General features: G+C 55.3%; 2 protein-coding genes across 8 annotated transcripts in view; one reads left to right on the top strand and one right to left on the bottom strand.

The window, feature by feature from the left end:
• Positions 1-565: 565 nt before the first annotated feature.
• Positions 566-5,649, bottom strand: SOX8 (SRY-box transcription factor 8). Its single transcript, XM_032460605.1, has 3 exons — positions 4,956-5,649; positions 3,546-3,775; positions 566-2,840 (listed from the first exon to the last, which is right to left on the bottom strand). Exons 1-3 carry the CDS (start codon positions 5,375-5,377, stop codon positions 2,101-2,103), a joined length of 1,392 nt encoding a protein of 463 aa, XP_032316496.1. The 5' UTR covers positions 5,378-5,649; the 3' UTR covers positions 566-2,100.
• An 11,659-nt stretch (positions 5,650-17,308) lies between these two features.
• Positions 17,309-24,444, top strand: part of LMF1 (lipase maturation factor 1) — an 87,538-nt gene continuing 80,402 nt past the window's right edge. For all 7 annotated transcript variants that reach the window (XR_004312721.1, XR_004312722.1, XM_032460606.1 and 4 more), the window contains exon 1: positions 17,309-17,529. Coding sequence is in view for 5 of the 7 variants with exons in the window: in XM_032460606.1 (XP_032316497.1) it covers positions 17,337-17,529 (193 nt within the window). In the remaining 2 variants the exon portion in view is untranslated. The remainder of the gene's footprint in view (positions 17,530-24,444) is intronic.

A 24,444-nucleotide genomic window follows, 5' to 3' on the forward strand; every position in this document is an offset into this window, starting at 1 on the left:
ATCTGCACAGCTCAGAGGTGGGCACCACCCTCCAGGCCCGTGAAGCCCCCGAACCGGCCACGTGTGCTGGGGAGGCCCAGCCGGGGAGCAAGGCTGCCCCTACTTGCTGTTGCTCCCACAACCGTTTCTCCCTAGAAACCCTTTCCACCAACCAGACAGCCCTGCCCGGTGCCTGCAGGGCGGCTTTTATCCAGCTCCCAGCCTGGCCCTGAGCCAGCGCCCGAAAAATGCCGTCAGCCACCCAGAAACCAGCTCTGGGATTCGCCTGGGAGGAAACCGCGGCCCCGAATCTGGCCCATCTGGACCCGTTTTGCCTACTGAGGAGGCCCAGGGGAAGGAAGACGCAGCGCTGGCTTCTGAGATCTGTCCTGTTCAAATTCAGATACAGCACAGGAGAGGGAGGGTGGTCTGGCCTCATCCCCCCACCCCATACCCTCCCCGGGGAGCCTGGGGTTAACCCTCGAAGAGCTCACTCCTGCTTTGGCCAAGCCCCTTCAAAACAAAACCCCACAGTCTCAGAGACCCGCATTCCCCAGGCTTACAGAAAGCAACACATGCCACGCAGCCCATGTAGATAAAATGTATTTTTTAATTTTATCAAATTGATCTGTACAAAAGTTAGCGTTGCTTGGTCAGAAAGTAGCGAAACACAGCAGGTAAGTGACAGCGAAAGTCCAAACTCAACACTGAAAAATAGATTGCATAAAAATGAGTTTGCTGCAGTTCCCTGCCCCCACCCCCAGGAAGAGATACACCAAAAAAAAAATTTTTTTTCTAGAAAAAGGTAGGAAAAAGTAGAAAAAGTAAAAAGAAGCAACTTCTGAGATGTACTTAAATTTACAAAGTTTTAAAGGCACAAGTTTCCAGGAAGTAGGCAGTTATCGTTGCTCAGCAAACAGCGGAAGCAGGACAGGTAAATCAGGTATTATTCTTCTAAAACTAAGACTCTAAAAACGCTTAGTGGAGAAGGTTTTAGTTTCACAGCTTGTAGGTGGCGCCTGGTTCCTAAGAGCCGAGATTAATGCGTTTCTGAAGCCACCACGTCCCAGGAAATTCCCGCCTCCACCACTTGGCACAGTTGGTTGTGGGCAGGGATGAAATTCAATGGTGCCCTGCCTTCTAAGCCTTGACTTAATGCTGGGTGCCAGGGCACCCCAGCCTGATCAGAGACACCATAAGACAAATCCCTTCTTCTGCCTTGGGGTCCTGGCCACCACCTGGGGGCCTAGAGCTAGGGCTCTCCCTGACATCTTCCAGCAGCCAGCCTCTAAAACACCCAGAGTCAGGGCCTCCACCCTCACCGGCCCCACACCGGCCCCAGCCCCCTCACCCTAGGCCCTCTGGCTTCCATTTTGTCTTAAATTCTACTCTCTGCACAGATTACTTCATTAATTAAAGATAAAATAATACAGAACATAAATACATTTTAATGGCTTCCCAAACAAATCAAACACATTTAAGCTTCAAAAATAAAAATTAAAAAAATAAAATAAAAAGAAATGTTAATCACAGCCAAACCTTGCTCGGAAGAACCCTAACTATAAGGAACACCTCAGGTCTAACAGGCTGGTCCCAAGAGGTGCTCCTGCGGACGCATCCCTGTATCCCCGCTGGGCTGTGGCTGCCGATTCGCCACGGGAATGCAGGTTGTTAGTCCTGGGGAGTTCTCAGTGCCAAGGCTGGCTGGGACCTCAGAACTCGGGCGACCTGGAGACCTCACGCCTCTTCCCTCTTTTTGTCCTTTGTGCTGTGGCTGCCGCTTTGCATCCACTGGGATGCAAAACCCAGAAGCTGGGTCTGCTCAGAGAGGGACCCAACGGCTGTCCTTCAGAGGTGCAGTTGCCACAAAGAGAGAGAAGGGAAAGAGGGCTTTGTCCGTGGATAAGAGTTTGGAAATCTGGAAGCGGAAGGGAGTCGTTTACAAAGCATGGCTTCCCGCAGACTCCAGCAGGCACTTGATGGAGCCGTGGCACACGTAGGCGCCACCTCTCCTCCCCTCGCCTCGCACACCTTCTGGAAGCCCTCAGAGGGAGGCTCTGTCTTTGCTGAGATAAAGGTTGTCCTCCCCAGAAGCTGATCCCTCCGCGCGGCTGTGTGCCCTCAGGGTCTGGTCAGGGTGGTGTACACGGGCTGGTCCCAGTTACTGGGGGGGCTGTGGGCAGGTGGCACGGAGAGGCCACCCAGCAGGGGCGAGGCATAGGGCCGGCGGGGCGAGTGGAAGTAGGGGTACTGGTAGAGGCTAGACGGGTAGCTGGGGTATGGGCTGTAGTAGTTGGGGGCCTGCAGGTCAGTGTAGTCGCACTGCGAACTGGTAAAGGAGCTGGCAGCCGCAGCAGGCGTGGCCGTGGTGACGCTGGCCTGGGCACTGTAGGAGCCGTAGTCAGTGCGCCCTGGAGAGCCATGCGACTGGTCGCCGTAGTGGCTGGGGCTCAGCTGCTCCGTCTTGATGTGCGGTCTCGGGGGGCCCGCCTCAGTGGGTGACGCCGAGGCCGACGGGGCTCCCTTGTGGGCCCAAACGGGGGACGACCCGACGCCAGCCGCCCCGGAGTGCGAATAGGAGGTACCTCCATAGGAACCAGTGGCCGCAGGCTGGCCTGGCTCTGAGGGCAGGGCCGAGTGGCCATTGAGGGGCAGGTACTGGTCAAACTCATGGACGTCAAAGGTGTCCATGTTTCCGATGACCTCACTGCTCAGCTCAGAGATGTCCACGTTGCTGAAGTCGATGTTCTGGCGTCCGCTGTCCGCCAGGCGGCGCCCTTCCAGCTTCAGCTCCTGCTTGCCCCCGTGGTGCAGGTCCGTCTTGGGGGTTGTGGGCGGAGTGGGCGGCCCGTGGGTCTGCCCTGGGGACAGAGCACATTTCAGGGATGAATGCCCCTTCTGTGGGGGGCGGCGGGGCTGGCAACATGCACACAGGAGGAAAACCAGCCCCGCTAACTGCCGCAGGTAGGAATCAACGGCTTTTTGTTCCCGCATGTCTCCCAGAAATTCCAGCAAAGCCAGACCCAGACCTCACTCCTCGTCCAAGGAAATTCCGTTAAGCGCTGTTCTAGGGGAGGACCTGGGGCCCAGGAGGCCCGATCATGAAGACCAAGGTAGGGGAAAGGAGAGGAAGCGCCAAGCCCTGCGTCTCCAGCAGCAATGCTATCCACACAAAACCTGTCTCCCCAGGTCCATGGCTTTAGCCAGCTTGACTGAGACTACTCGGCTGGCCAGGACTCCACCCTGGTCAGTCTGACCCTGAAACTGCGCTGCTGACCACCTTGCTGGTGGCATGAGTGAGTCCTAGGTCAGAACCAGCAAAAAGGCGAGGAGAGCAGAAACATCTTCAAGAAGAAGGACAAAAACACCCAGGTCACAGGACTATGGACCAAGGAAAGCTATCAGACCCTCATTCTCAGAGGAGGCTAAAGAGACCCCTGTGGGCGTCAGAAACGACTGCCTCTCAGGGTTATGGGGGCTTTTTCGGGGCACATGGGGAAGGTTTGGCTCTCTCGAGGGGATCTTCCCTGGGAGTGAGCCCTTGCTCCCCACCCACAGGAGCTCACCTGTGTGGTCACCGTGGTGGTGTGTGTCACCAAGGCCGGCATCAGTCTTATACACAGCACCACCAGGGTGGTGGCCCAGCTCAGCGCCCGAGTCTGAGTCGCTCTGGCCAGTCTTCACGCTCTTCCTCCGGCGCGGCTGGTACTTGTAATCTGGGTGGTCCTTCTTGTGCTGGACCCGCAGCCGCTCTGCCTCCTCCACAAATGGGCGCTTCTCACTCTCACTCAGCAAGCTGCAGGGGGAAGGGCAAAAGCAGGGTGGCAAGGGGGCCTGAGATGCTCCAGGGGGCTGGCCTGTGCACTAGGTGAGGTGTTGGGGAGGACCAGGGAGCCTCGACGGTCATCAGACAGGCGTTCCCCATCTCGAAGGACTGGAGGACTCAAGCCACAGGGGCCATTCAGTGAGGTCAGAGGAACAAACCAGAACAAGACCCTAACCTTCCCACTTTTTTCTTCCTCCTCTTACTTCCCTCCTTTGTGAGCCTGTGTTTGTCCTCTCCCTTTGGGACTTTCTAAGGCAGGCAGGGAAAGAGGCCAGGACTTAGCTGAGAATACCCTGTGGACAAAGTGAGGCTCCCAGGAACCAAGCTGGGACTCTGTGGGCAGCTGGGCTTCCCAGACCTCCAGAAACACTGGCAAAACCCAGCAGTCCTCACTGAGGCTCAAAACACACACTGGCCCCTCATAGCCTTCCAGAAGCTCACCTCTAACTGCCTGTGAGACAGGGTATAGGGGTACAGAGGCATGGGGCTGCCACGATCCGCAACACCCACTCTGGACAAAGACAGGAGCATTGAAGTCATTCACAGAAGCTCTGAGAGCGCACTCATGAGGTGAGGAGCAGGGAACAGGGACCAGGACCCTGAACTCAAGAGCTGTGCCTTTTAAATCCAAGTGTTTGGTAGGGACCAGCTGTCCAGAGCAGCAACCCTATCACTACTGCTGCCCTAGATCCTGCAAAATGGCCAGTCTCATCATGCCAAAGTGTCCACAAGTGCTGGACACTCCGCCATCCCCTTCCTTCCCTGCTGAGGGTGCAGGGGTGGCAGAGTAGAGGGAGAGCTGTGTCCTGCTTCCAAACAGAAGCCACCTCTCTGTGGGAAGACAGGCCTCCGGGCTCTGGGACCACTCACAGCTGGGGTCTCCAATTCTGCCTGCCAAGCTTGGTCTAGAGTAGGCTGTTCCTGGACTTGGGGGATATGCTGGGGGCTGCACACCGTTCCCACTCCCCTCTGCCTGCCCAGACCGCCCAGTACCCCGCGATCGTCCCGCCTGGCCAGATCGGGTTTTTCCACTAGGACTCGCCCTAGGAACAGCCACTGGGAGCAGGGCCGAGGCCGGGCGCTGCGCCACGTCCCAGCACCGCGCACCCCAGGACCCACTCCCCGCCCCTGGCCTCGGGAGTGCACTCACCGCCACAGCTTGCCCAGCGTCTTGCTGAGTTCAGCATTGTGCAGGTGCGGGTACTGATCCGCCAGCTTGCGGCGAGCCGCCTGCGCCCACACCATGAAGGCGTTCATGGGCCGCTTCACGTGCGGCTTGGCCTTGAGAGTGCCACCGCCGCCGCCGCGCACTGGCATGGGCACTAGGCTCCAGTCGTAGCCCTTGAGCACCTGCGACACGGCGTCGCGGATGCAGGCGGGGAAGCGCTCATCCGCCGCCTCCGCCGCGTCGCCCCGGCTGCCGCCCCCAGCGCCCGCCGCGCGGCCCAGACCCTCGGAGCCGGTGGGCGACGGCGGCGCGTCGGAGTCCGAGTCCTCCACGTGCGACATGGAGCTGGCAGTGCCAGACGGGCTGCAGGGCGGCTGGGCGCGGGCCTCGCTCATGTCCAGCATCGGGGCCGCGCGCTGGGAAGCGCGCACCAGGGACGTGTACTGGGTCCGATGCCCGGCTGCGCTGCAGCCGCTCTGGGACAAGACTACGCCGCGCGGTGGCCCGACCTGCGTCCTGCCGCCGCTCGACCCCGGCCCTCTTCCCGCCGCTGCCGCCGTCGCCGCCGCTGCTGGAGCTCAGTCCCCGCGGGGCGACCCGCAACAAGTTTCTTTAAGCGGCGGCCGCAAGGCTCCGCCCCCCTCCCGGCTCCCAATTCGCCGGCGCGCACCTCACTGCCCCCGGGGGCGGAGCTTGGTCGCCCCCGCCCTTCCCCCCACCTTAAAGAAAGCGCCGCGATTCCGCTGCGCCCCCGCCCGCCCCGCCCGGCGCCGCACCACGTGGGGCCGGCGCGCCCAGCAGCAGAGGACCCGAGTCCCGGCTGTGCATCAAGCCGAGGGCCCCTCTTCCAGGAGGGGCGGGAAGGAAAAAGGGGGCAGGGACGGAGAGCGGTGGGAGCTCCGGAGTGCCTTGTGCCTGCCGGGGTTCTCCGCTGCGCGCTCTCTCCTGTGCGTCCCGCCCCCGGTCCCATCACTCGGCCTCTGGCAGCCCGCTGCGTAGGGAGGCGGGTCCTCAAGAGCCTCCCCACCAGGCTGCCTTGAGCCCCGACGTCTTGCCCGCAGCCCAGAGGCGCCGGGGTCAACTACTGCCAGCCTGCGGCCCAGAGTGGGCCGGCTCGGCGCGTAGTTTCATAAGCCCGGCTCGCCGCCCACAGGGCAGGCGCGACGTGCAGGAGCCTCCAGCGCGCCAGTCAGCAGGCCGCGCACGTCCAGGTAACGCGCACCCAGGGGCCACGGCTCAGAGCTGGGCGATCCCAGGACCCCGATCCGGTCTCCGCACGAGCGTGGAAAGAGCAGCGGAGTCGCGGCTCCATGAGCCAGGGCAGCCAGAGGGGGCGGGAGCGCTGGGCGGGGCCTAGGCTGACCCTAGCTGTGGAGTCCCCGGGGCGGCCCAGCGGATGGCGTGGCCGGACGCGGGGGCCCGAGGCTTTCCGGGCGTGACCCGGGGGGTGGGGGCACAGAGGCCGCCCGGCGGGGCGGTCCTGGGTGGTCTGGCGGAGGCGGAGGCCACTTCGGGCGCCTGGAGTGGAGGAGGTGGGTGCGCCCGCGGAGGAGGGAAGGGGGCGGGGTGTGCCGCCCTGGTGGGGGCGGTGGGGTCGGAGAGGGGACATTTCCCTGGAGGCAAGCGCCGGGACGAGGCTCCGAGTCCCCGCCCGAGGCCGCCCCCGCGAGTTGGCCGTGGGCCCGGCGGTCCCCGAGGGCAGCTTGAATTCTTTCGCCAAACCCGCCGGGAGGCGAAGGACCGGCGGCCCAGAGCTTCGATAGACTTCCTTCTTTCGGCGGCCAACTCGAACACGCGCAACTCCGAGCTTGTGTCCCACGTGACCCGGGGGAGCCTAGGCCAGGGCACTGAGCTCCCCAACTGCGCGCCTCCCGCAGAGCTATGGATACCCGGGCGAGTGGCCTCCCACAGCCTTAGTAAAAGGGGCCGGTGGTGCTGAAGGGCCTCCCCCTCTCACCTTTACCAATCCAAGGGTTGCTACCAAGGCTCTGACCTCGCAGGAAGGGTCTCCTGCCCCCTCACCCCTCTCCACCTTCACGGGAGACAGTATCCCCTTGCTAGTTCCATCCCAGTACCCCAGAGCCTGGTCAGTGAACTCCTTAGAAATGAGTACTCTGCAGACTAGGTCTTGGAGCCAGTTTCAGCTGGATGCTGAACTGGCTCTTGGGGCTGCCCAGGATGCTGCAGACCTGCATCTGAAACTGCTGGTACCCAGGCCTAAGAGGGAGGGGCCAGCTCCCAGGCTGCCCAGGTCCCTACCAACTTTGGATGATGGAAGGGCTCTCTTTGCCACTGGGCTAGTCCATTTGCCCCAAGTCTGAACCTGACCTCCAACCTTCCAGGAAAACACCACCACGAGGAGCCTTACTCTTTAAGGTAAATAATGCGCTGGGAGTCCCCCCAACCCCCTCCACGGCAGAGGAAGAGCTAGCCTCTAAAGAGTGGCCTGTTCTCTTGCCTCTCCTCCTGCTGCCTGCCTGCCTGCCTTTGCTCCATCACGTGCCAGGAACACCCTTCCTGCTGGTCTTAAGTGGCTTTCCTTTGGAGGTCCTGCCCTCCTCTTGGGGTCCTGCACTGCAGTCTGAGGATGCTGAGGGAGGCCCAAGTAGGGGCTGCCCCAGGGGCAACCACCACCAAACTTATTGGCCTCTGGGAACCCATACAAGTAAAAGCAGGGTGGAAGTGGTGGAAGTAGGTATGAACAAAAATACTGCAAGCCGTATCAGTAAACAAAGAATGCTGTGGCCATCAAGTCATCAGCCATTACTGCCAACTCAGGATATAGACAAGCAAGCAGCTTGGCTTCTACTGCCACCCCCAGTGGTGCCCCCTGAAGGACGTCAAAGAACAAGACACTGGCCCTAGATAGCTACGGTGCATATCAAAGGAATGATTTCAACGAGCCTAGATGTTTGTGCCTTCCCACACATAGAAAAGTACTCAATTCTTTAACTTGAGATGTCTGGTTTTCTTTAGTTAACAGTAATCTTTTAATGTTCTGACTACCTGGTCTTGGTTGTAAAGCTCCTATATATCCTGGCTCCTCCCCTGCCTCTGCAGACCAGTCCCTCAGCAATCTGAGAGGCTGTCACCCTGGGCTTGAAGGGGTTCAAGTCCTCAGAAATGTCCACCAAATAAACGTAACTCTCAACTTTTAGGTTGTGCCTTTATTTCAGTCGACAGAGGCGGGGATGACATACCTGGTCCAAACTGTCCTGCCCCCAACCCTGCCCTGGGGAGCAGATCCCACCACTCCCTGTGCTGGCATGCCATCAGGCACTGGGTCTGTGTTTCCACGAAGAGCTCTGCTTTGCTGAGGAAAACGGAGCACAGGCTGTGTTGGGTACCCCAGGTAGGGCAGCTTCTCCCTGCTTCCCACCAACCCGTACAGGGCCACTACACAGCTGTGTCCCTAGTCCCTAGGACACAGACAGATGACTGCTAGGACTCTTAGAGGAATAGAGGCCAAGCTCGGGGAGTCCAGTGCCAGACCTGGGTCACAGTGTGTGGCATCTGTGGTCCTAGGCCCCACTCTTGACTCCACCAGGCTGCAGTGATGGCCCCAGGGACTGATTGGGGTGCTGGTGGGCAGCCTCATCATATGTGTGCAGGCTACCACACCCACAGAATTGGGGAAGGCAGATTCCTGCAGGGCTTGACTCAGGCTGGCTGCTGACATGGGAGGTGGTGCCCAGAAGTGCCTCAAAGCCCCCTGGCAGTCTTGAAGGTCTGTAAAATTCGCCAGTGTACTATCTGGCCCCATCCATTAGTGCTGACCTCGGTTCATATCCTCAGTCACTAGGGAGCCCCTGAGTGTACACTAGGACGTAGCCTTCAGAGGAGGAGGTGGCCATGGTTGGTTTGAGTGTTCACCCATATTGAAGTTCCTGCTGTGTGCTGGGGCTTTTTTGGGCAACACGGCACAGAACCACACGACACAGTGCCCAGGAGATGCTGGAGTTTGAGGAGGGGGCCAACAGTGAGCACACCAAGAGGCTGAGACATTTACCACAGGCCGAGGGTATGGTGGCCCAGGAAGGCAGCTTTGAGGATGTGGCAAGCTGAGGCCTGAAGCTTCCAACCAGTTGAACAGAGAAGAAAGCATTCGGAAAGGGGAGGGAGCATGTGCAAAGGCCCCATGGCAGCAAAGAGCACAGGGTATCTGAGAACAGAGCAAGGCCACAGTGACTTTAAACTTGAGAGATGGCTCTTTAGACCACATCTCAGTCCACCTCCTGGCTCCCCTCTTCTCTTAGCTCTTCCTTCCTGTCATCTCCTTCCCCAGTCCACTGCGCCTGTCTTCATCCAGTGGGCTCTGCAGTGTCAGGGAGATGATCTAATTGGCCAAGTTTGGACCAGGTCCCTGCTCCTGGACCATCAGCCTGGGGCTTGAGAAAGCTGATGTGAACAATGTTTCTCAACCCACACCCCTGGCAGAGGCTCCAAGGGTATCTTCAGAGGAGATGTGGGGTGGCAGGCACCCCCACCCCCCGTAACTATGAGATCTGACCAGTCTAGGGCTGGAGAGCTCCATGGAAACCTTTTCCAGGTGCAAAACCCCCCAGCCCTCCCACCCGTTGGCTGCTAGGCCAGCTCAAGAAGTCAGTGTGTGAAGGGGCTGCTGAGGGCTAGATGCCACGACAGAGGAGGGCACTCTGCCTTCACTCCTTGCCCTGTCCGTCCTCTGCCTGGCCCCTGCCTGGTCCTCCTTCTGGACAGTCAGGGAGGCCATGTCTGTAGTTACTACAGTCTCTAAGAGAAAGGCATTGAGGGCAGGTCACGTGAGCCCAGAAGCCCCAGGGCCGGTGTGTCCCCTGTGTGTCCACAGCCCTGGCCTGGGCCTCTTGGCAAGCTGGCCTGAGGCAGTTGGCATCACATCCTGGGAACCCCTGCTTGACCTCGGAGATTAATTGGTACTTTTAATTACCGGCCGGTCTTTCAGAAACCCAACATCCAAGCCAGAGATGAGGGAGCAGCTCTGAGCAGCAGCTCCATAAAGACAGCCTCATTCGGGCCCGTCAGGTCTCCAGAAAGAGAAGAGGGGTCTCCTGGGGTCTCCAGGGGTCCAGCATCCCCGGTAACATATTCCTGGGGCTCTGGGCCAGGCCTTTTGCTGAAACTCCCCTCCCCAACATAGTTGCCAGCTGGCGTGGAAGTTCTAGTTTGAGCCGAAGCCGTCCCCTTGGTTGGGCTGATGTCCCTTCAGAAGCTGGCCGTGTGTCTGTTTCTTATCCTTCCATGCAGAGGATACTGGACAATCACTCCCAGATTCCTTCCCTCTCTGCCAGTCTGTGGCAGGTGCTGGCCCCGTGCAGCTTGTTCCAGAGCCCTGTCACTGCTTTCTGTGGGCCCATCCACAGGCTGCCTCCTGCCTTCAGGTAAGGGTGAACCTGCCCCAGGCTATCCCTTTGCACCTTCTCACCAGTTCTGAGGCCTCCTGATAAATAAACCCACCCTGCCTGAGGTCAGTCACTGACAGCTGGTCGGATCCCTGGCTGTGGACATTCTCCTTTGAAAGGATTCAGGGAGAGGGCAATGCTTAACCCAAGTGCACATTGTCTGCCCAGGGAGATATGCCTGCACAGATGTGTTGGAACAGCTGTGGTCTCTGCTCTGGCCTCCACTCACCCCCTCTGGTAGCAGTCCCTGAGCCTCCGGCTGTGCCCGTCCGTCTCTCTCCAGCCAGTGGGCTTGGAGCTGACTCCACCAGCGGCCATTGTGGGCAGAGGGTGACTCTGCAGCCAAAAACTGACCATCTCCAGGCAGAGTCCCAGGGGTAGAGGAAGCACCAAAAGGTCAGGGCCAGGCACATGCAGCATCTTCCACAAAGGAAACTTGAGTGCTAAAGTTTGAGCGGCCCAAGGCCAGGGCTGCAGACTCAGGCTATGCCTGCGGCATCAGGCTATCTCTCCCTCTGGACATCTCGACCCCACAGGCCAATAAATTCCATTCCTTGTCCATGCAGAAGGGCTCCAGGGGATACCAGAATCCTGGGTCCCTGAACCTCAGCTCCATTCTGGGCCCACACTCCCCTAGGCCCTGGACTCCACTCTCATTTTGAACACTCAGTCTCCTGAACCCCCGGGCCCTACTCGCCTCCTATACCCCAGCCTCAAGCTTCTCTGAGAAGAAAAGGGGCCTGGAAAGGCTTTCTTGGCCCACCTACAGGAGGGGACACAGGACGTTGAAACTGACTCTCACGACAGAAAAGTAGCTTTCTGAGCCTTAACAGGCTGCTGAGACCTGTGCTCCTCCTTCCAAGCTCGACTCTCAGGTTTTATGAGGCCTCTTGTCCAAGTTGAACCCCTTGGCTCGAGCCCTGTGTTGAGGGTGACTGGGAGGGAACAACATGGCTGGAAATAGACGTGTCACAGAGAAAATCCCCTTTCCAAGTAAGGAGCTCCAGCCGGCTAGGCCCTGGCCACCTCTGCCACGATGGGAGGTTCCAGAGACCCAGTGGTGTTGAAGGCAAATTAAAACACACTCTGTCAAAAGATTTCCACCATCTCCTAGTTACTGACTTTCTGAACATGGTGAAGGACAATTTAATTAAGATGCTCTCAGGCAGGCACGTTAGGGTCGTGGAATGGAGCTGGGTGGTTCTGCAGTGAGGTGAGAGCTGGCATGGTGGGTTCAGACATAGCTGGGGTGAAGCTTTGCCTCCAGAGGCACTAGGCTGGGGCAGAGATGCCGCAGGAAATTCTTTTCCTCCTTGGTTCCTCTGGGCCTGGCGTGGGAAGCTGGAAGGGCTGGAGACCCAGCCTCCTTGGCTACAAACCCTAAGGCCCTCTTCCTTGTGGGACCTGGTATGTGTAAAACGGGACCATCAGTCACTTGCTCCTGGGCCCCAGAACCTGAGGACATCGAGATGTGGGCCAACTTTGCCATTCAAACTGGCATTTCCCACCCCTTCACCTGGTGCCGGTTTGAGAAGAAATTGGCTCCCTAGCCCGGCACGAGCAGGAGCACCCATTGTCCAGGCTGCATGCCCTGGCCAGTATCAAAGGAGGTAGCTGGGACCTTGGGGGTAGTGGATTGGGAGCAATGGCTAAGAGTCCATTGCTCCCTCCACCATTCCCTGGGACAGAGGCGCTGAGTGGGCTGTGCAGAGGTGGGTGCAGAAGTGGCCTTGATGAGCCAGCTCTGGAAGCTCCTGATTACATGACCCCTGGGCATCAGTTAGAAGTCATGATTCAGCAGGAGAGTACACTCAGTGGTAGAGCAAGTTCTTAGCATACACAGGGTCCTGGGTTCACTCTCCATTACTGCCATTAAAAAAAAAAGCAATGATTCAACCCGAGGGGTTAGAAGCAATTTCTGGCAGCTTCCAACATTACCTATCACTATTATATGATGAAGAACCTCCCCACAGCCTCTGTGCAGGTCCATGAGACGAGATCCTAGAGCGTTCTGTATCCTCTGGCTCATTCCGCAAAAACTTCTGGGGTTTGAGGCCAAGCCTGCATTGGTGCTGGGACAGCAGGTGAAGTTCCTGGGGACCCTGCCCTCCAGAAGCTTGTGCCAGCAAAGCATTCCAATAAAGTAAAACAAGGTGCCCTGGCTGCTTTGTGAACTGGGGCTGTGTGCCGGTCCTTGCCCCTGCCTCCTGCCCTTGGGGTGTGGAAAGTGTAGGAGGGGGTTGTGGGGCTCCTCAAAGAAGGAGTTCTGGAAAGGAAGGCATTTCGAGGTCACAGGTCCAGATGCTGTCCTCTGTGGCCTGTAGCTTTGGGCAAATTATGGGGTGACTCTGGGCAGCAGAGTCCAGAGTGCCTATCTGTTTTGGAGGGGCCCCACCAGACCCTCATGAGTTGACCTATGCAGGATGCTGGGTGTGTAGTAGCCAATGCCTGATGTGTCATGTATTTTGTCTGGGAGCTCACCACCACTCCAAGCTGGAAACTTTCAGAGCACATCTCCCACTTCAGGAGAGCCTGTAACAGCAATGCTGCCCACTCTTTAATGAATCGTCTGCTTTAATCACTGGGCAAAGGTCACAGGAAGGTAAGACCTAGTGATGGATGGCATTGGGCACTAGCTTCCCCAACCTAGCCCTCAGCACCTGCAGGTTTGGGCCAAATCCAGGGTCTTGGATGCGGCTACCTTCAGGAGCCAGGCAGGGAGAGGGTGTGGAAGCTGCTGTGGGAGAGGCTGTGAGGAATGGTGGGGCCTGCGGGGGGCTGGATAGAGGCCACAGTCATCCTAACGGCAACCCACGGCCCTGCTGCCACCCAGACCTCAGCTCACCACGGAGGCATTTCTGAGCCCAGCTGGATGGAAAGCACTGCCCACCAACACAACGACCTGTGGTTTGCGGGTTTGTTTGTTATGTGGCATCACTGTGGCAATTGGTAATTGATACAGCTCTGTGGGCCAAATTCACCTGCAGGCCTGTTTGTGACTCCTGGCCTAGGCAGTTTCCAAGACTTATTCCAGTTCATAATATGATTCTATGAAAATAACTGAACTGTCTGTTCTTTACCCGCACTGGGATTTACAACCAGAGAATATAATTGCATGGGGATTTTTTTTTTTTTTTTTTTTTTTTTGCTTTCTTCTCTACCTTGTAGTCATGAGGGCCACATGGGGCAACATCTCCTTCTGGGGTACAGGCTTGGGAGTGGTCATGGCGTGGAGCTGAGGTGCTAGGAGAGGAGATGGGCGAGCCAAGCAGAACAGCCGTCCGTGAGTCACGGTTCCAGAACAACCAGCAAATGGTCTGCACCTGCTCGCCCACCCCTGCCCACACCTGCCAGCCTCACCAGGGGGTTTTGGCCACTGGACCATAAGGGTAGGGCCAGCCCAAACTGACCACCTCTCCAAAAGAGAGTGACAGATGTTAACACGAGCAGGTCCTGCCCACCCCCCACAATCAACAGATGTCAAGACATGAAAAATGAAGGTAAATGAAGGGTGCATGATTAGACTTAGGCCCACGCTGGGTTCTGGTGGGTGCCAGAGACAGCTGCAGAGGCACGTTGGGGACAATCATCCTGATGCAGTGGGGGCTGCCAGGCCCGGGTGTCTAGGGACAGCTGGACGAGGTGCCGACATGGGGCTCCTTCGTCAGTGAAGCCATCCCGCAGCTGCTGGGAGTGCCGCCAGCCAGAGCTTGTGCGCCTTGGCTCTGGGGCCACACTGGGAGTGGGAGGGCTGCACTGGGGGAGCTGCAGGCGAGCCCACTTAGGGGTTCCCAGGACACCAGCCCATGTTGAACTAGTGGCTCCTCTCAGGGAAACCCCCTTTTTTCCCTCCCCGCCTGTCTCCACCCTTTCTGGCTCTGTCCAGTTGGAGCTCAGCTCTGGGTCCTCCTGCAACCAGAGCCGAGGGCAGTCAGGCCCACTCTGGGCACCTCTGGCCTCTTCTGTATCTGCTTGACTTATTCTCATGTAGTTTTTGGCTTGAAAATCGAGGCTCAGGAGGCTCCCCCAGGTCCCTGGTGTTGGTGAAGGGCTGCTTGGTAGAGACCCCAGCGTGCCTGTGGCTGGCAGGCGCTGAGCTGTGGGGCGAGAGGAAAGCATCTCTGTCTCCCCACCCCTGCCCTGCAATCCCAGCACCAGGCCTCCAGCCCTGAGGCTCAGGGTTTGCAGAAAAGGTTTGTTTTTGAGTGGAGCACCTTCATGGAGCATAAGATGTACGTATATCTAAATATTATCTTAAAACTGCTGGATGCTCCCTGCTATAGATGAAGGTGTAAGTTATGTGTAAATAACGTGATCTATTCCAATAGGTAAAAGCAGTGCTTTCTTAGGAGATTCCAAAACAAGGACTAGGGCAGATTATTTTTTTAATTTTGGTGAAATTCACATAGCATAAAATTAAGTACTTTTTAGTGTACAATTCAGTAGCATTTTGTACACTCACCATGTTGGGCAAGCATCACCTCTGTCTAATTCTACAATATTTTTATCTCCCCACAAGGAAAGGCTGTCCCTGTTAGCAATCACCCCTCAACCCCCCATCCCCAGCTCCTGGGAACCACTGATCTAATTTCTGTCTCTGTGGATTTTCTTATCCTGGACGTTTCATATAAATGGAATCATACAATATACGGCTTTGTGTGTCTGGCTTCTCTTACTGAGCTTGATGCTGTATCAATACTTTACTCCTTTTTATGGCTGAATAATACACCCAAGCTTGTTTGATTAAATTCAGGCTGAAACAGGCAAGAACTGAGCCACTGGCCAGTCTTTCTTCTGCCAAGCCCTGCTCCATGGGGTTCACTCCTATGATGGTTCTAGACCCTCAGATGGACTGGACCTCTGCAGTCAGCTCCCAGGAAGGAGGACCCCAGAGGAAACATGAGAACATGAGCTCCCAGCAGACCTCTCTGATGGCCTCGCCCACCCTGGGCAAACCCGGGGAGGGAGCCCAGAGCCCGGAGCCCAGTGAGCTGGAAGCTGGACAAGGGGCCCCTTTCTGCTCTACACAATGTCCCATTGTGCCCTTCTCCGGGGGTGGGGGAACAATGCAGCCCCGGCCAGGGGAAGCTGAGGACAAAGGGCCCTTTGTAAGAACTGTCCCCACCTGAAAAGCAGCATCCAGGGTCACACCTGACAGCAGAGCTGTCCTTCCTTGCCTCCAGTCCATCCTCTGCACAGCTCCCACATCCGGGCGGGGACCCAGGGAAGCTTGGGCAGGCATGGGCTGGGGGTGCTGGATTCTCCCCACTTTCCCCAAATGGCTGTTTGGGCCCATCCCGAAAGCAGCGCCCGAACAACATGGGGGTGGGGGTGCAGGTTGTAGGTTCATGTGGAAGGACCTGGAAGCAGGGCATTGCCAAGGCTAAGTGTTAAGCCCTAGGGCACACGCTTCCCTGCTGGGGGCTCACCAGGATGCAGAAGGTGTTTGCACCCTGCACTGAAAATATTTCACAAGTCCCACTTCACAGATGAGGTCAAAAGGAAGGATTTTTCATAGAAAGAAAGGGGAGCTTTAAAAAAACAATCACACTAAGATGCACATAAACGCTATTACACCAACAATAAGGGTGGGAGCTGGAGGCTGAAGAGGGGTTCTAGAAGTTGCTGGTCCAGCCTAATTTGGGAGATCCTATGTCCGGAGCCAGTCTCTGACTTCATGGGGCTCCTACTATAGGTGGTGAAGATGTAATTAAACAAGCAAGAAAGACCGAGCATTTGACCACATAAATATTGATAATTTATATGTCAAACACTAGGAACAAGATGTAAAAACAAACAAAAAACGCAGGACAGATATTTGCAATATACCTACAAGAATAGGATATTTAATATTTAAAGAGTTCTAAAAAATTAATAAGAAAACCCACACCTACCTCAATGATCTGCTTCCAGTGTCCCACAGTTTACCTAATAACTCTAATGCCTACTCTCTTATACACCTCCTCTTTTCTCTGAGGAATGCCTATGATTCCACCCACTTAGAGACACCTCTCCTGTATCTTCAAAATGTAGAGTTGCTGGTGTCCTCACTAGGGTTCTGCTTGGGTCATTAGTCAGTAAGTTCTTCCCTCCTCTGAATCCTCAGTGCATCACTCTCCCCTGTGGCTGGATGCCCAGACTTGAGAGCCAGTAGGAATACTGTCTAAGGGAACTTTCTTGTCCTGTGAGGATAAATTGTGAGGTCATGATGGGGAAGAGGGAAAAAAGCTGGAGGATCTGAATTTTAGGGCCCAGCTGCTGCCTGCACTGTCCTTCACTAGCTGTGTGACCATCACTCCGGCATCCTCCTCAGACAGCAGAGATGGGGAGTTGGTGAGGGGATACCTGTGAGGTACCTGGCCACACATCCCATACAAGGGGTGACAGCCTAGAGCTCCGGGATGAAGCTGCTGCTCTAGCCTTTCCTCTGCAGGAACTCAAGTCCACACACAGCCAGGGCACGCAGAGGGAGTGCAGTACCCTCCGGGGTCCTTGGCTACCAAATCCCAGCTGCCCTGGACGCTGACCAGGCTTGTGGTCAGACATTCGCTTTCCAACAGTCTCCTTTACATTGCATTTCTGCTTCTGAAGTACCTTCTGCCCCTCCCAAGAAGACAGGCACATGGTTAGGGGAGTGCATCGAGGGCCTCTGCAACCTTGGCTGATGTAGTGAGTGAATGAATGAGTGAATGAATGAGTCAGTGAGTGAGTAAATGAACGAATGAGTGAGTGAGTGAGTGAGTGAGTGGGTCAATCCAGCTTCCGGTAGGGCGCTGCGCGGTCCTCCAGGCACCCACCTCACGGGTGCAACGCTCCTCGAGGCCTGCGGGGGGCGCGCGAGCGATCGGGCCTGGTCCGCACTCCCCCTGGCGTGGGCGTGACCGGCGGAGTGGGCGTGACCTCCGGCTGCGGGAGGGGCCTCTCGGCGTGGGCGGGGCGTTCCGGCGCGAGGCTCTCCTCGCGCATGCGTCCTGACCGCCCGGTGATGGCGGCGCCCGAGGAGTCGCTGAGGAAGCGGAAGGCCGAGGCAGCGGGCCCAGTGCATGGGTCTCCGCCAGGGCCGGGGCGCGACCCCGCGGGCTGCCCGGCTCGCCTTCGTGCGGGCACCTTCTGGCTGACCAGGATCGTGCTCCTGAGGGCCCTCGCTTTCGTTTACTGTAAGTCCGCCGGGCTGGGCCCCCTGTGTGGCTCCTCTGCGCGCGCCCTGCCCCCGACCCACCCCCCTACCGCCCCCGGAGCCGGTTCGCCGCCGAGCCGCGGCTTTGCGCGTTCCTCGCCCTGCCGGATCGGGCGGGTCCAGGCGGGGAGATGAAGGTAGCGCAGGGCCGGTGGGGCCCCCACGGCGACCCCGCGTTGACCAGGAGTCTGTGCGGCCGCGACTCCGTTCTGCCGCCTGCAGGTTCCACGAGCTGCGGCCCCTGCGACTCCGGCTGAGAGGCTCAGGCGTCCTCCCCTCGTATGGCAGCTTTGAAGCTTGGTTAGCAGGTTCGTTCTCACCTGCGGGGTTTGGTGCTAGCCAGGCAGAGAATTGCGTGGCCTGCCCCGAGGCCCACCTCCCAGAACACCGCTGGACTCCCACCCAGCGCGGAGTGCATTCCCTGGTCCGGCCCACACGCCCGGAGTATTCAAACTCCCTGAGCCGAGCAGCGGTGCCTGAAGCCAAACTGGGCTGCTCAAAGGAACCTGGAAGTGCGGGGGCCAGTGGGGATGGTGGGCAGCCCCCGGCTGAGACGGCCTGGAGCGAGTGGGCAGCTCCCCTTCTTGTGGGTTCCGGAGGGCTCTGGTCCCTGGCGCGGGGGCCGTGGTTGCGTGCCGCGGGGACCAAACGTGCCAGCTTCAAGTCTAAGCCCCTTCCCGCGCACGCGAAAGGAGGGGTGAGGATGTAGCTCTTTGCACAGCGACCTTCAGCAAACACTGTGGGGTCACCGTGGTGGTGGAGGCCAGTTGTCGCCGCGAGACTTTCGGAGGGCCTCTGCACCAAAATGGGGGATCTCCGGTACCGGCTTTCAGCTCTTCCTGTTGTGCTAAGTTATTGCAAAAAAAAAAATAGTTCTTGCCAGTATTGCTTTATCCCCCGCAGGATTAAATAGTCATTCTAAACGTTTGAGCTGTTTCTTAGCAAAAGACGGAGTCAAGACAAAGTTGATCTGCGAGACTCCAATGGACCTTTAAACTGGCCCCGCAACAGTGGAAAGACCCTGGTGGCTTTGCTTGGAGAGAGCACAGTTTATAAAACCCAGCTCAGCTCTCCGATGAGTGGGCCAGCCTTTGATCTCCATAGGAATGCTCTATTCAATTCAGGATGAAACCTGTTTTGCACCACCGGGGCAAGCATGTATTTTAAGCCTGGTGCTGAGAACAGAATGATTTGCTTTGGTAGATGCATTTCCCCCCTATCTTTTGTCTCTATTTGGGGTAGAATCAGTGTTTTTCTGCAAAGGAACCAGTTTCCCATCTTCCAGTGATGAGATTCTGTGGCTGAGATGGCCCAGGCAGGTGGGCAGTCATCCTGCATTGATCTCTTTCTAGAGGGTTCCAGATCTCATGGGGGCTGAGAGGTACCTCAGAGTCCTTTAAGTTCCAGGGATTTCCCACAATCCCTTCGGCTCTTCACACATTTCCCTTGATGTTGGAGGTTATCGTTGCTCTCATGGCCTGCTAACCAGGAAGCTGAATAATGGACCCCAGTCCTGTGCTTCCTATACCCTCTGCACATCTAACAGCGTCCTTACTGCTGTTAGCCTACCTATCTGTGCATCTCCCCGGAAGCTCCTTGCATTCAGGGACAGTGTTTAATACCTCCATCCTCTGTCTTCTGGAAGCAGCTCCTGCTCCGTAAAATTTCCTGGACTTTTTGCAGTCTTTATCACTCTGTGTCACCACGGGATACCTTTCCAACTGTGTCCTCCTCCCTCTCCAGTCAGTGCCCCAGCTGATCACTCAGTTCACAGAGTGCCCACCCTTGAGGTCCCTGGTTCTCTCGGAGTTGTAGTCATGATTCCTCTGATCTCACATCTTATTTTTTTAGTTTGTTCTCTCTCTTGGCTGGTGTGTATCCCCAAACAGCTTTCCAAAAAAGGATGTGGAGAGGTGAACCTTCTGTGTCCTGTCCTTCCTTGCACACATGGGAAGTATCCATATGCCTGGGTCTGTGGTTCTTAGTCTGAGCAGTGTTCCTTGGAGTTTTGTGGTGCTGAGGAGTCTTTACCCAGTCTGACTCCTGCTCTTTTGCAGGTGATTAAAGGGAAACACTGTCATCTCTTCTGCTCACACCAGATGTGGCTTCTGTCTCACACTGACTAATCCTCTCATTGTCCAGACACCACCTGTGTGTCCCACACATCACTTTGTTCTTACGCTAACTGCCAGGCGTCAGTGCAGACCCCACAGGCTGAGGGCTTAGTCCCACAGACCCCTTACCTCAGACACCAGTCACAAGTCCAGGTCGTCACCTGTGCTTCTGACCTACCAGCTGTAAATTGGAGTGCCCATGACCTCAGGGTACCAGAATGGCTCACAGAACACAGGGAAACACTTTGCTTCTGTTTACTGGTTTATCATACAGGACACATGACTCAGGAACAGCCAGATGGAAGAGATGCTCAGAAAAGGGGTGTGGAGCCCTGATACCCCCTGTGGGAGCCACCCTCCCTGCACCTCTACATGTTCACAGCCAGAAGCTCCCTGAACCCCTTCATGTAGGGTTTGTAGGGAGGCTCCAGTACATAGGCATGACTGATTAAATCCCTGGTAGTTGGAGAGTAGTTGTCTCCAGCCCCTCCCCCTCTGGAGTTTGGAGGTCAGGAGTGGGGCTGAAAGTTCCCCTGGGAACCAGTCCTCATCCTCCGATCCCCCGAGAGCCTATTGGTATAAACCCGGGTGAGGTTGAATGGGGCTTGTTATGAATGACAGATGCTCCTCTCACCCCATCACTCAGGAAATCCCCAGGATTTTAGGAGCTCTGTGCCAGGAACCAGGACGAAGAACAAATAAATATTTCTTATGATATTACAGTACCATAGGGACTTGCTTTCCTTCTGGGAGCTTTTCGAGCCTGCTGCCTTGCCACCCTTGTCCCTGTCATGTAATAGCATGGCTCTGTGAGCTCCCTCCCTCATTCCTTCTCAGGGCCTCAGTGAGCTCACTTGGACTTAAAAGACTCCTGCCCTCATTCTGGACGAGCTCTTCTGGGTCTGCCCAGTCTGCTGACTTTAGGCTCATGTCTGTCCAGATACCCCAGTGGGTCCCAGCTGCACCCTATTTGGGGACCACCAGCCCACCAAGACTCCCAGCTCCGGCCAGAGCCTGAAGCTAAATGAGGATGTGATGGAAAAGGAGGTGAGCTCCTCCTGGGCCCTGGAGTTTTACTCCCAACGTGGACGCACCTCTGTGACTGCCGTGATCGTCAGAAGCCGTGTGAAGGTGACTGCCACTGCAGGGCTCTCCAGAAGGAGCTGTGAGCACTGGAGCCAGCGGAAGATTTTTTTGATGCATCAGTAAAATTATTTATCTCCCTGGTTCCAGACTGTCACTGTGGAGTCCCCGGGATAATGTTTCTTTAAAAATTCTACTTCAAAAGGATCTCAAGCTAGTTTCAGCCTAACTCTTAATTCCTGGATTTGCCAGCTCGCGGTACTGTCCTTTTGGTTTGGATGCGTTGTGTGGTGTCATGCTTGTCATCTTTCCTTGCTAACATTACATGTAGTGGAGTTTATTACGTCTTTCCCGCCAGCTAATGATCTCTTGGAGAGTCTGAGATGAACCCAGACCGCACCCTCTAAAGGTGGCACCTTGTCACACTCGTGGTCAAGAGGAGTGTCACCTGGGGTCGGGTGGGGTCAGTGCCCAAGCCCAGGACTGACGGGGCCCAGCAGACCCACCTACACCTGCATTTGCTGCACTCTTAGCTGTTCTCTGGAAAATCTGAGGGAAAAAATGGAACCAAAAGAATACTGGAATCTTGTGTAGTTTTCTGTTCTAAGTTTTCAGCGGTTCTGAGAGTTCATGGGAAGTTAGTTCTTGTTCTTTCCTCCAGGCCCCATGAATTCTAATGAAATGCTCTGCTTGGTTTTACAAGCTTCTCTGTAAAATGCTTCCAGTTTGTTTAAAAAACAAACACTGCCCTACTTCTGAGCTCTGTATAGTACACGCCTTTAAAGAAAAAGTATTGGTGGTTATTGTGCCAAGTCCCAGATTTTAACCGCAGTCAATAAAACCACCCAGTGGAGAGTGACATTTTGCAGATGATTCTGTTTTAATTTTAATGCATTTTATCTGAAGGGGAGAGAAGACTAAATTTTTTCTTTTTGATTTTTGAAGAAAATATTTGCAGACATCTTTGATAATGCGTAAGGTGACCTGGTCCCCTCTTCTAGATCAGTCTCTGAGTTACCCCTTCAAGGAGCAGCTGAGAAGCTTTCCTAGAGCTGGGTTGGGGGCTGACTCCTTCCTTCTTAGAGCTGAGTCTTGGGGGAGCTGTCTCCTTCCTTCCTAGAGTAGGGTGGGGGTGACTGAGCCTTTCTAAGTTTGGTTGTTTGGTTTAGCTTTGAGATCCTGTGATTTTTTTTTTTTTTTGAATTGTTTTTTCTTTCTACTTAGCCATTTCTGTAACAGGAGTGAAAAATAGGTTTTTTTCTTCTGAAATTTAAATCCCTTCTATATTCATTTTTTCCTGTAGGTAAGGTTGGAAGTTTCCTATGCTGCTCGTCTTCAGTTTACTTTTTTAAACTATTTAATTGGCGAAGCCAAATCTCATTTTTCTTTCATGGCATTGAACTGTGAACTGTGGTTATGGGGAGGGGGGACATCCAGCTGTTCAGCCTTTGCTGATTAGGTCCCCCTGTGTGGAAGAGCCCAGAGTGGGTTTTGGAGTGTGCAGGAGCAGTCTGAGTCAGGAGAGACAGGCTCCACCTGGATGCATGTGCGTGCACACACACATAGGGCCAGGGCTGGGTGGGCACCACGGTGGGATGGCCTCGACGTTACCAGGAAAGTCAGTGGCACGTGGACTTGGGTAGTTTCTGCCCAGTGGTGGAGGCAGCAGGAGGGGTGTGGGAAGAAGGGGGCAGGGAGAAGACCAGGTGTCTAGCACTCTGTCTTTATTCATGACGTCCTGGATGTCTTCTCTCACAGGTGGGCTCAGGTCTCAGTTTTCTTCCTACAGGGCAGTGAGCTGCCCATAGTAGGCTTTCAAGAAACATTCACCCTTTTATTTTTAAAACTACTAACCAAACTCCAGACTGTCAGACTTCCACCAGTGCCCCTTCTGGTTCTGGGTCCCTCCCAGGAGCGCCTGACGTTAGCCCTCACCACTCCTGAGCTCCCTCTGGTCATTTCTCCGTGTGTCCATTTAAATATATATTAGGGTAAACATGCGATGACACTCGCAGTCTCCGGACGTCCCTGGTTCTTGATGACCCTGACAGTTTTGAGCAGGTCTGGTCATATATTTGGTAGAATGTCCTTCAATTGGTTTGTCCAGTATTTTCTCATGACTGGACAGGTTGTGATTTGAGGAGAGTCCCACAGAGGTGAGGTCCCTTTCACATCATGGATTATGTTCACCTGGATCACCTGGTTGAGGTGTGTGCCAGGTGTTTCTCCCGTCAGATTCTACTCTTCCCATCCATTCTATGTCCTCTGGAAGCCAGTGATGGGGTCCAGCCTGCTCTCCAGGGGAGGGGTCATCAGCGCCGCCACCCCCTGCCCAAGGGGGCATCTTCATGTATTACTTAGATTTCCTCTGTAAGGAATTTATTTAGCAGTCGCCATGTTTGTTTACACTCTGGGTTATGGTCCCACACTGTTACCATTGTGGTATCAAATTGTCTGGCTCTAGTCAGTGGTGGTTCTTCCCAATTGTCTCCCTTGTCCTTGTGCCGTGCCTCTGTTCTTCGTTCTGTGAGTGCTTCCTTACTTCCTGGTGCTGCAGGGTGCTGCAGGATGCTGCAGTCTCCTCTCTTATTTCTCAGCTCTAAAAGCAGCCATTTCTCTGGGAGCCCTTGTTCCTTTGATTGGAGAGTGATGTTAAGAACCTAGATCTGGCTGCCAAGAGTGCCCATTGCATTGCATGTCACTGCTTCCAGACTCTTAGCAGACAGAGCTAGGTTACATACATGTGTGTGCACAGTCACATGTGACCATTTCTCTGTGTGTCCATTTCACTATATATTAGGGTAAACACGATCATACTCACATCTCCGATTCTAATCCAGTACTCAGGATATGTGTTGTCCTTCCCTTCTTGCTTGTCTGGAACTTCCTTTCTCCGCTAGTGAGAAATCTTGCCCCGCCATCTCCCATGGTTTGTTTATTTGCTCAACCCCAGTGCACATGCAAAGCAGTTACAAAATTGTTCACCCACCCCTGAGAGGAACATCAATTAGACTCCAGTGTTTGTATACAGTTCCTTTTGCCATTGTACTTACAATTTTCACTCAAACAATTTCTAAAGTTACTTAGGCCAGGTCTCCCTCATGCCTTCCATTCAGTGTGGCCGTTCTATACATTTGCAGTGGCGTTGGATCATTTGTCACAGTCTGCGTTCCATCCTGGCATTCCCTGACCTCCTGGCTAGGTTGTTTTGAGTTTATATACATTAAAGTTCAGTTTTTGTGATGTACATTTTTATGAGTTTTGACAAATGCATAGTTATCCATCACCCAAGTACCATACAGAATAGTTCCATCTTCTGAAAATTCTCCTGTGCACGTAGTCGGCTGCCTCCGCCACCAGCCAGCCCCTGGCACACTCTGATCTGTGTTCTGCCCCATGTCAGGTGAATGGAATCCTACAGTGTGTGTAGACTTTAGGTCTGGGTTCCTTTACTTAGTGAAATGCACTTGCGTGAATCAGCAGCTTCTGCATTTTTCTCTCTGAATATCATTTCATTGTATGAATGCACCATAGTTTATTTATCCATTCCAATGCTGAGGGGCGTCTATGTTGTTTCCAGTTTTTGCAGTTATGAACAAAGCTCCTGTAAACATTTGCATGCAGGCTTTTGTGTAAGTGTAAGTTTTTGGTTCATTTGGGTGAATACCTAAGAGTATAATTGCTGGGTCATATGGTAA

The sequence above is a fragment of the Camelus ferus genome, chromosome 18, assembly GCF_009834535.1.
Source record: "Camelus ferus isolate YT-003-E chromosome 18, BCGSAC_Cfer_1.0, whole genome shotgun sequence".
In the NCBI taxonomy this organism is placed as follows: Eukaryota; Metazoa; Chordata; class Mammalia; order Artiodactyla; family Camelidae; genus Camelus; species Camelus ferus.